The sequence below is a fragment of the Pezoporus flaviventris genome, unplaced genomic scaffold (genome assembly GCF_033815535.1).
Source record: "Pezoporus flaviventris isolate CSIRO_AGI_PZ_B2104156 unplaced genomic scaffold, CSIRO_AGI_Pfla_v1 ptg000073l, whole genome shotgun sequence".
In the NCBI taxonomy this organism is placed as follows: Eukaryota; Metazoa; Chordata; class Aves; order Psittaciformes; family Psittacidae; genus Pezoporus; species Pezoporus flaviventris.
Window position 1 is genome coordinate 5,931,163 of NW_026892621.1, and position 12,204 is coordinate 5,943,366.

The 12,204-nt window shown below is 39.5% G+C and overlaps 1 protein-coding gene across 10 annotated transcripts in view; it reads right to left on the minus strand.

Annotated features, from left to right (window-relative positions):
• Positions 1–12,204, minus strand: part of WNK2 (WNK lysine deficient protein kinase 2) — a 121,997-nt gene that overhangs the window by 12,667 nt on the left and 97,126 nt on the right. For 7 of the 10 annotated variants that reach the window (XM_061473027.1, XM_061473022.1, XM_061473030.1 and 4 more), the window contains 3 exons: positions 11,657–11,755; positions 6,486–6,530; positions 4,702–4,955 (listed from right to left, as the gene is read on the minus strand). In XM_061473027.1, coding sequence (XP_061329011.1) covers positions 4,702–4,955; positions 6,486–6,530; positions 11,657–11,755 — 398 coding nt within the window. Of the gene's footprint in view, positions 1–4,701; positions 4,956–6,485; positions 6,531–11,656; positions 11,756–12,204 lie in introns of those variants that run through there. The other 3 variants (XM_061473025.1, XM_061473029.1, XM_061473026.1) reach the window with 3 other exon arrangements.

Below are 12,204 nucleotides of genomic sequence, written 5' to 3' on the forward strand. Positions count from 1 at the left end.
AACAAGAATAATATACAAAGAACATCATAGACAAGAACATGAATAAAAATGAAACAAAACCCACAAAAAAACAAAGCCTATGGTAGTTCACGAAAAAACCCACCTCTCTTCAGCCTTTTTGAAAGTCTCCACCTTGTTCTCATGCTTTAGACCAAGCAAGCTCTACAGTGCTACCTCAGCAATATTCATAGCTATATACTTTCACAGTACTGTAGCTAGGAGTTGTGTTTGACTTATAATCATTATAAATACTTCTGGTTTTCCATCAGAACGTATGAAACAGGGTAATTGTGCTGTGAAAGTTGACTGTAACTATCACAAGCCATTCTAAAAATGCAGGATTTAGACTATTTTTCTTTCAGCTACATCTTGATGGCTACATTATTTGCATTACTTGTTTACTTCTGCATGGTCCAACTACCATTGAACAAAACTGAATCACAGGACAGGGTTAGAGCTGGCTGCCCTCATGAGCAGGGGAAGGATGGGAATGCATCTCTTTTTTTTTTTTTTAAATCACCTTTTTCCAGGTTGGTGAAACCCCACAGTTCTGAGGTGCTACAGAAGATTTGTGTTTGTGCTCTTCCAGATTCCTGGAAAGCTGTTCTGACATTCAGACCCAGAAGGCAGTGTTAAATAGCTTCAAACACAGATTCATCCTATTTTTTCTATTCTTCCAATCCAATAGAGAAGGAAGACACAGTACAAGGTGTTACTAGTTCTTCCAGTCTGTTTTCCTATCTGAGGCTGTCTCCAGAAAGCCTGCTTCCCAGGCAGCCAGCTCATTAAGACCAAGGTGTACTAAATGTAAACAGATGTGCAGCTATGGAAGATGTTGTCTAAGCCCCAGCACATATTATGGACTGACGCGGACCCGCACGTTCACAGAAACAACCTTATTATGGACTTGGAACACATTTACAGCTCTTTTTGGGTAATAGTTTTTTCTTTAAAAGCCATGGAGCTAATGTGACAGTATGAAGAACAGAAAACATTTTGGTAAGCCCTTTATTCCCAGGCATCTTCAAATAATGCCTTTAACTGCACAATACTCAGTACTCTTTACACACAAGGCAGTTCATGTTCCTGAGGGTATTCCTTGACTGATGGTAACCACAATTACCTGTAAAAAGGGATTATTTCATCATGTCTTCAACACAGACAAGCATAAGAGAAAGAACTATTATCAGGCAGTTTGGCTTCAGTTCTTCCTAATGTCTCCCATCACATTTCAAATTACTGGTGATGAGAATCTGTGTACTTCCATGTTTAGATAAAACATATTAAAAGGAACATTTCAGTGTTCCTGTGACGTAACTGGATGCTCAAAGGCTCCCCCATAAATTTCTAATATGTATCAACCAGGATTTGACGGATAACTTTCACAGAACCAAAGCAGAATTTAAAGTCCTCCTTCACACACCGATTATTTTATCGCTTTCTACACTTTTGAGGATAAAAAGGATGAATATAAAACCACTTTATCAAACACATCACCAACATCTCTTCTAAGCTGATTTCCAGCCTTGAAGAGTATCTTTCACTTAAAAAGGTACCAATACTATACTATATTCACATAACAAACAGTTTGCTGATGTTGGTAGAAGCATCTCAAATAAAAAAAGATAATCCAGAGAGTAATACTCCTCTGTTTCCAGGTAAAAGAGAAGACTTAAAGTGAGCCACACAGTGACACAGCCACCCTGCATATTAATAACAGTGGGTGGACAGTAAAAGAAAATGATGAATTAAAAATAAATAAAATAACTCTACCCTCACCAATAAGGATTTGTTGCAATTTTCCTTTGGCCTGGATGTTAAGAACCCAAATACACAGGCCATTTGATCTGATGCCTCCTTTGTGATACCTTCTACGACAGAACCCTAGACTTCCATGCCAGGAGGATGCTCATCACCTACATGGCAGCTGTGTTACGTACAAGATCTCTGAGTGTTGTTAATTGCAGGAGAGCTCTACCTAACATAGCACTATGGGACTACTCACATCCTTCCTACTCCTGTTTAAAAACCCTTCAAGGATACATCTTTCTGTCCAATAACCTCCAGAGACAATTTAGAACTGAAGGCATGAATTCTGCATTCCTCCTGCCCCTCTTTCATCACACAGGACCAGCAATAGCCTCTAACCACCCAGTCTGAACATAGCAGACAACCTGCCTGCTAGTTTGTTCCCATTAAAAAAAAAAAAAAAAAAGCATAAGAATCACCATGTTTCCAATTTACCTTGCCTTTATTTCCAACATAAAACCGTATTATAACTTTCTCTGATGGGCTGGAAATATATTTAGTGCTCCTTACTCTTCTCTTGCAAGGGCATTTTTCTACTTGATCAAAAAGAGGACAAAAAGATGCTGTTAAAAGACGACTGAAGAAGGACAGCCCCAGCTTTATACACTCCCTGTGAGAAAGCTATTTTGCCATCCTTTATATGATCCCCTCAGTTCATTTTGTCTTTCCATTATCACTTTAAAAGGTGGACTCAACAGTGATTCTGCGGAGGTGTAACATCTCCCCATGCCGCTCATCACACCAGGCGCTGATTAAGGGTCACTTCTCTGGCTGTCCAGACTGAGGGTGTTTGCACACAATTTCCTTCCTCCTCTTTGAGATATTTTTCTCCCAACATCATGAATCCTTCTCATCCCTTAACTTCAATTTCCCCTTTAGGGTGAATTTCAAGAGGTACAGACAGCAGAATGATGCTCAACTCCCAAAACAAGCCTTTCCAAAGTCTTTTAAGTCATATCCATTGCCCTGTTTTCTATCATCGGCAGCATTCTGTGTCACCTTCATGGCCAAAATATCGCAACAATGACCACATTATTAATACCTGCCATCCACCTTTGCATCTATTCTGCAGCCTACATGGCCCTACAAGGACTTGATGCACAAAACCACCCAGGGCAAGCTAGTGTGGGCTGGCGAAGCCCAACTAACTGCCACTCCAAGCAGCAAGGAATGTCCTGAAATGAAGAGCAGGGAATCCCAACCTCTCTGTGCTCCTGGTAAATTACCTCTAAAAGAAATGTTAATTCCCTGGAACAACTGCCATGTTCTAGAAGGAAACAACCCCTCTAAAATAAGTGTATTGAGATAGGGACATTCCTGTTCCTCTCACAGCAATACCTGGGCCTTCTCCACAGGCTTTGAAATAGAGACACCAAGACTGCAGAAGGTAAAAATAATCCTAAATTAATGTTAATGGGTGATTTAAAGAAGCAAAGTAATCACTCTCTTTTCAAGAGTCAAAACCACTCCCATTGATTGCTTCAAACTATTGTAGGTGTCTCACCAAAGAGACATGGAGCTGCAAAAAGCACATCAAAAGAGCGTAAGAACTGACTTAACAGAATCTGTGCCCTCACCATCACTTTCTGGAAATCTTCAATTTGTATCTACAAGCATCTCTTTTGATTTATTTTATGAGAACTAATAGGGTCTTAAGGAGATGCCACTGTTATTCCAGAACAGGTTTATACTGGTTAAGCCATTACTATGTAGAACGATTATTCACTCTCTGGGGTTTGCTCATTTACGGCAACTAAGAATTGATGTAAAATCCTTGTGAAATTTGCACAAGTGCTTTTCCCTGTGAAGTCAGTGATCCCACTAACTCAGAAACCACCAGGTATCACAACAGACATGTTTTCAGTTCCTACTTGGGCACATCTCACCTCACAGATAACTACAGATTTACTACTGGTGCATTCAAGGTTTTTTTCCTACATGCCAAAAAGGCAATGGTTTACTACCCATATCCAGTTACTACTTTTTAAAGGGATTGCAAAGCAGTCCCTCACCAGCTTTCTTTCCACTGTTCCACTACTTTTAAAATTACTTCCCCCTAAGTTTGGCTTAATCTCCAATCTTCCAAATAAAAATTAATCCAGCAAAAATTATTAGTCAACGGATCATCCAGCCATAAGGAAGAGGAAGAGGTCTGGAAATCCAGACCAGGGTGTGACAGAATAGTAAACTGGGATTCTAAATACAACTTCATTCATTTTTGTGCCTGCCTCCATATTATCACTCAGCCATGGAAATAAGCACAGAAAGCACACATGAATGCACATCACGATATTTTCCCCCTGCTACTGAAAGTAAGACAGGCTGAATGGGGGTACATCTGATTTCTATTTTGTTCTAGTTTACTTTCACAGCATTGCTGAAGATAGTATTTTCATAAGTCAGAGCACCTCAAAGATGCCCAGTACAAGAAGCAAGGGTCAGAACCACATCCAGCTCTCCTCTGTCTCAGCACAATCCTCACTCCACTTCCACTAAACCAAAGGCTCACTACCACCAAGTCACCAGCCCTGCCACTGCTCTGCCTAAGGAAGACTAATATTAAACATCAAAAAGAAGTAACGGTTAAAACTTAAATTGAGCAACACATGGTTAACCGTAAGAGTATTGCTGTATATTGCTGTTAATAAGCAGTTTGCTATTTAAAAATATATATTTTTAATATATATATAGCAGCCCATATATCCCTTAAGATTATTCCAAAAGACAATTTAAAAACAAAAAGTCTGGTTTAGTATTTAATGAAAGGAGATGGACATTTATAGGAAGCATCTATCTGAAGTAATTTTAGTCTATGTCCTCCTCAAAATCTGAGTTCTGCAAAGGCTTTCAGACACATAACAAAAGGTACGTTCTTCAAGGAGTGCCACTTACTCCACATGTCTCATTCTGCGTTTGCATGGGATTAGCCTTTGGCTCCATGTCTTGCCTTTTTTGGTTCTGCTTCAGTTGGTTTAAAGAAGGTTTTGTCTGTGCAGCTCCAACAGTTTTGCTTGTCCACTGGTCAACCAGCTTGTGAAGATCATCTGTGAATGTCCCTTTCTTGTTGTTACTGTTGTTGGCCTGAACCTGCAGGGTTGATTGCGGGAGGGGCTCAGGACACGTTGCGAGACTGTTTGTCGAGGATCCTGGAAAACCACACACAAAGAAAGCTGAGGATGACATCTCTGCTTCACCACTGCCCTGCTCAAACAGTTTCTCATCTACTCCAACTCAAATGGTGGCTTTTCAAAATTTTATCCCTCCCCCTCCTTTCCACAGAACACCTTTGCTTAAAGAAATGGTCTGAGTCCAATGCATTCACTGTTTTTCTCCCATTCTGCTACCTCGACCACTAGCTGTTGTGCCCACAACTTCTCTCTAGGCAAAATTAATGTCTTGGAGAGAAGAAAGGAAGGCAGTCCCAGTAACATGGACATCCTAAGGCTTACAAAGTCTCTTCCAAGGAGACCATGACGAGCAAGTGGGAGGCAGGATGTATCACTTGCTAAAACTGCACGTGTTTAAAAAAGTAAATTTACCATTTATTGTACTTGCATCAGTTTACTGTCCTCCTGGAAGCATGTAACTGTCATATAGGTTACAAGTAGGGTTGGCTACTACACCTCCAGGAACCCCCAGTCTCTCTTGATGGTGCTAGGACCATTTACTCTGCCATCTGCATATGTTTTTTTTTGGGAAAAAGCCCATCAGGATCATGACAGAAAAGGAGAGGAGGACATAGCAGGTGTGTGAAGTTTTGAGGTAAAGATAAAGAACTTTTGGTACAGACAAAAGCAGACAGGAAGAGTATTGACAGGTGTTTCATTTTATATGATCACTTCTTTCTAGACGGACTAGGAACAAAAATAATCTTTCTTATGTGTTGGTAGCTACAAGTCTGACACAGCAAGACCAGCAGGGAACAGCAACTGAAGGTGCCTGAATTTGACCTAAGCAGAAAATGTAAGGTAACTTTTCACCTAACATACTTGATATAGCTAAAGATTTGAAATAAAGACCATCTCTCCAAGCAAAAAGTTCATTGAACTGTGGTAAAATTATCATAGAAGCAAACATGAACATTCAGTCTTCTTGTTTCTGTTAATCAGTTACCAGCCAATGAAACCAAGTAAACTAATTAGTCCTATGGTTATACAAAATACATTAAGAACCTTTAAATGATCATGCATTCAACCCGCAACGTAACTTCTAAGTGGACACTGCTTGTTTTCCTTTACTTGGGGGAAAGGGACCAGTGAGAAAAATAAGATTTTTGACAGGAAAGCTCTTCAATTAGTGTTTTGTATTTCATGCAGCTCAACGGGAACAAGATTGCTTTAAGCTATAAATTCCTCCAGCAGAGAACTGCAGTCATATAAAGGTGTGTATTTCAGAAAGACAAACACTGAATCCAGTTTTCTGGCCGCATGCGTGCACAGTCTCACACACAAAGAATACCACAAGTGTCTTGCAGCATGCGTTGATCCCCAAGACATCATAGCACATGCATTATCATGAAAGTACCACAGTTTATACAGTCAAATTTCATACCGGTATAAGTGCATCAGCTCTATTTATTAAATGATTAGCTTTTAGTAAAAAATAACTAATAAAATAAAGCAGAAAACATCCCATGCCATGAAGGAAATACTGAGAAACAAAAATGGGATAGTTACTACTACTGTGATCTTTGCCTAGACATAGTCGTTTCAAGGTGGACCCTACAAGGTAAAACAATACAAGACATACAGAATTAGGTAAGACTAAACATAACAAATCTGACGGACAAGCTTCGGTACTTTTAAGCAATCAAAAAGTAGTTATTATGCAAGAAAGGACAGACAAAGTCAGCAGTTCAGGTGAGTAAAGGAAGTCTAAATAACTGGACAGCTCAAACCTTTCTTAATGTGCAGCCATTCAGAAGCTTTGAAAAGTACAATAGCATGCCAAAAGCAAGGTCTCATGACTTAAAGATGCATTTGGTTGGGATATTTTTTTTGGTTGGTTTGGTTTTTGGTTGGTTTGTTGTTTTTTTCTCCAAATTGCCTTGGCTTCCTAATAGGAAGTTTTAATTCCTACTCTATTTATGCAGGAAATGATGTCAATTCAGTTTGTGATAGGAGGCCAAAAATGCTTTCAGGAACAAGTCAAGCTAGTCTGGCTGCAAAGACAAACTGTAAAACAACCCTAAAAATCCTGTTTTACAAGTCCAAAAAGATACATTGTTCTGCAGGTCTGAGGCCAATTGTTTCCAAATACTGTATTAATAAGATTTGTGTCTAAATGTGAGATTCTGAACTTCAATCGACAGTAACAGTGAATGAGTTTCCCTTATGCCTTGTCCAAGTGCAGAAAAACAATCCAGCAGAGTGGCTGAGTTTTCATTTCACCAAACTACATGGTTTTTGACATTATTATCTTGTTACATCCTTTGTCATGATTTGACATATTCTGTTGGATAGTTACAGTGCCAGAAGTGTACCAAGAACCCTCCTCGACTGTCAGATCTTGCCAGACATAAGCACCATTTCCATTTGAGTGCCAAATTTCCTGAAAGGTATTTTGGACTTGGTAAGAATATCATAATGGTATGGGAGGAGATGCGTATTTGACATGGGGCATGGTAAGTTTATTGTGAAGAAGCACTTGAAAATATGAGCACAATCAGAGAGGGGCAAAAAGCAAGAATCAGGATGGATGTGCTTTTTGTCTGCAGCAAACCAGCGTAGATAATTTATGTTACTGTGCCAGAAATGCAGCTTTAAACTCAGAGATTTTAGGTCCAGATTGACACAGGCTCTGAATGAGTCTTCAAAGGAGAAAGGAAAGACATCAGTCAGAGACTGAGGAAGAGAAAGTAAAAAAAAAATAAAATAAAAAAAAAAAGGGAGAGGGAAAAGAGAGAATAAATGTTTGTGTTTTGATATTGGTGGCATGAGGAGAACAGAAGGATTGCTTTGAAAGATTTTCTTATTATTTCATACAGTTTAATGAGGTTTCTATTCCAGGAAAATCAGAAAGACACGACTACAGTAATGTCTTATGCAAGCATGACCAAGCGTAGGTTTTCATCTCAAAGCCTAGATAACAAACACAAGTCACATTCACAACTCAACAATCTGTTGTATTTTTCACTTCCTCCCCTTTTTCCCCTCAGATACACCTTACCTTGCCTATCTCAAAGTTACCTAGCAACTCCCATTCCGGAAACAGCAATAGCAGTCATACTAGAATGTATTTTCTGAACTATGCTGCATTTCTGCATGGAGCAATAGGTAGCATTTAGCACAATATGGATGCAAATGAAAAGCAACTGCCTGCAAAAAATAAAAGCAGGCAGCTGACTACAGTACGTGCTCAAACGCCTGTAAAAAGAATTTAATCATCAAGCCCTCCACTTCCTGAACACCAGTCACAAGTTTACATGTACCTCGGGTGCCAAAGCAAATCCAGGGCCCCCAGAGGTGTAGGGAAGAGGCAGAGAGCAGTGAGGAAGGGCAGATTCAGAGAGTACCCATGAAGGAAGTCAGCATTAAGGAAAATCTTACAGAAGAGTCAGTCACCAAAAGAGAGCTGTTATCACTCCAGCATGTTGCTTGGGAGACAAGAAACATTATCTAGAGGGGTGATACTGTCTGAAGCAGGGGCTGACAATCATCAGCTATGGCTGGGTCTAAATTCAAATTCAATTAAAAATGCACTTGGTACACCTACTTCACCAGATTAATTGTATTACTTCTACAATCGAGTGTTTAATAGCTGTAAAGTTAAAGAGATGAATCATAATTAAGATTCAATCTAAGACTGCAAAAATTCAGCAGTGTTTTACCTCCAACTCCAGATTTCTTATCTGAGAAATTAAGTAGCTATTTTATCTTGCAGGACAGAGAAAATCCACTGTCCTGTATTTGCACTATAACAACTGCCAAAAAACTTGAAAGCTAACATAAAATTGAAATGGCAATACAAAAAGGCACATACAATATACTAATTACTACGGACCAGGCAAAAATGGCTTCACACAAGATGACAGGTCTAAGCCAAAAGGAGCTTTTGAAAATTCCACTCACAATCAGTACAAACTCTTCCTTAAGATGCCCTTGCAATTTAACCCAGGAAGGAGCTCAGGCTAAAATGACACCGAAGCCCACCAAAACTAGTTTCTTCCATGAAAAGTACAAAGGAAAAATCAATACTGGGCATGGGGAACAGATCAAAAAAACAATTCTGGAAGAACACTGTGAAAGTGTTCAATTTTGATGGATCTTGTAACAAGGGAGGCATTTTAGAACTATCTTTAAAGAACTTGAACATTTATTTTTAAAAGCATGCTTCTAATATGTCTGCTAATACACTACAAGCCTCACCCTGGAATATCCAAGCTCCCCAAAGGGCTCTTTTTTTTACTTAACCAAGTGTATAGATCCAAAGCATTTCTGAAAACCACAGAATAGAATGATTTGCATTAGAAGGGACCTTAAAGAAAAATCCAGCACAACTTTTCTCAACAGCACTCCAACAAAAAATCCAGGGAAACACCAACTTGAGCCAATGCCCCAGCATCCTAGGCTGCCTAGACATGCTACCAAGCTGCCCACACTGAAGAGCCTTATCCCGGCCCACTGGCATTCCCATCATCATTACCTATCACTGTTTTTCCTGAGGCCCACAGCCACAGCAGCTCGGGAATCAGGCTCAATGGAATCACCAGCCATACATTCTTCTGGCAGCAATCCCAGCCTCAGCTGCCCTTGGAAAGGACGGAGCCACATGCAGCCCCATCTCCATGCCTTCACATACACACAACCAACTGCTGGACTCAGTGGGAAAACAAGCCAGAATAACCTCCTATCCCCATCAAAACCTACCCCCAATTCCACTGTGGAAAGCTCTAGTGCCAGGCAGCATTTGAAAATCAGCTGTGCTCTCTGAGCAGCTGTGACTTTGGATGGATGTGTCAGGGTTAAGTGCCTGAAACTCAGCCCATCTTCTTGTCTGACTCAGAAACGGGGGAGTGCAAACCTCCTCTCCCAACACCTCCCCAGAAGAAACCGAGAAGACAGCATATGGGCTGAGAACAGAAAGCAATTAGTTGTGCCGAGTTATTCAAGCATCGTGAACTTCATGCCTTGAAGGATTTACATATTCCCTTGGTTTCATTCACAATACCCATGCACCCAAACATTTTAATATTCTGGTTTTTAATTGACATCTCCCAGTCTTTTTTGCATCCTCCTGAATAATAATTCTGTCAAAGATTAATGAAAAAACTTCTGGGAATTATGCGTGCAGAGGAAGAAACGACAATGCCCATTTTAACACCAAATGGGAAAATGTGGACCGAGAATTCCCCTTAGGTTCTCAGAGAAAAAAACCAAAACCCTGAATGAAAAATGGTCTCAGTTGTCTCACGACTTCCAACAGTTGTTAAAAACTTGCATATAACAAATCCAGTCTGCTCAGCAGGAAACCTCAGTTCTCAAGAACGTGAATGCTTGCACTTTTCAGGGACCTCAAACAGAAAAGTTGAGATTATTTCTTAAAATACTGTTTATCCATAAAATTAGGAGGAGTGTATTTGAGTGGTCTTGTGCCTTTGATCTCTACCACTTCGATAATGATGAGCAATGTGGAAGCCCCATGGGAGATCCAATATTAATGCAAATGAACAGCTAGTTAACCAAACACTTCCTCAAGAACATTATTAGCCTTTCTAATGTTATATATAAGTGGCCTATAGTACCTGTTCAGCACAACATATCTTTATTGTACGAGCAAAATCTGTTTGCCTAAAAAGCAGCGTATATGATTGAGTAAAAAGGTCTTAATTTGTTAATTAAGTAGCTTGATATCATTTGGTTGAATTGCCAGTTGCTTCACAAGTCAGACAAATAGGGTACAAATAGAAGGTGCACAGTTATTTGAAATGAAAAAACCTAGCAATCCATTTCAAAATATCATCTAAGAATCTGATATTGCTTTTTACTTCTTTCTGCTTTGATGAACTGCTAATTGACTTCATCTCGGAGGTCACATAAGGTCATAAAAAAATACACTGAGTAAAGTGCTTCAGCCAGATCCACTTACACACAAAGTTAATGGCACTCTCCCTTAAGAGTCACCAGATCTTCCTGCTGCTTATGAATAGGTAAAAAAATTGCTCACTTAACGCAGTTAAAGTGAATGCATGGGGAAAACCCACCTACAAAACAGATTTTGAAAGAACTAGCTGGAGCACTATTGTCTCAGCATTTCCACATGCAAAGAGCAGGGGGAAAAAATTAAAGAAAATAGAGTGGATATAAACAGTACTGTATATTGTGTTAATACAGCCCTTGTATGGAAGTTATACCCTCCAGTGACCTTCTAGTATTGTATCAGCTTGCTACATGCATGTCTTCATAGTCCAAACATGTGTGAAAGAGACCATTCGTCTACAGAAGGATGGATTTCTTTTTGTTGTCGCTGGAACCGGGACAGCAGACATGTATATTTGCCACATTGCAAATAAAATTACTTCAACATAAATCACATAAAGTACAAAAGCTTTGATAAGTCCAGGGTAGAATTTACCATAAGGCTATATAATAAATGATGAGATCTTCCACACATGCTTTTGGTGCCCAGGCATGAGCCAAAAGCAGTGCAAAAAAAGCTTTCATATGAAAAATTAATATAAATAAGGTGTGTTCATGATGATTACTTAAAAGAAAGGTAAAAAGAAAGAAAAGATGGCTCAGAAAAAGGGGCATCCTGCCAAACATATTAGAGATACAAAACATGGAATTGGAAAAAGGGGGTAAAAGAAAGATGGGCTGTGATAAAATACAAAAGAACAAATACAAACAGATGGACAAAGACACAGGTCCACTGAGGAATCTGGTACGAGGTTTGCTACTAGATTTATAGGTCACTCTCTCAGACGTTTGGTGGAAAACCGTCCAGCCTGCAAATGAATATAAAGGGAAGAAAACAAAGACACTTATAAAGTACAAGTAGCTGTGATCAGATGTCCTATACCATCAGTCAAATCAGCTTTGTTAGTTAAACATCCACAACTCCATTTTAACTTTGCCAAAGAGGAGTAAGTTAATTGACCATACACAAAGGATGTAATAACGGCAGAAGAGAACAGATAGGTATATTTTGTAGATTAGTTTGGCAGGATGTGCAATGAGAGGAAGGTATTTTAATCATCATTATAACTTCCAATATGCATGGCAACAAGATCAGTCAAAGCCTATGGAGGTGTGCAATATACAGGAGTTTCAGAGGTCAGGACTGGGAAACACAGCCAGTTTACAGTCCTTGGGCTGGGACTCCATGCATGAAGTTAACCCCTTAGATAAAGGAAACCTAACTTTGTTCTCTGGGTTTGGGTTTCTTTGTTTTTTT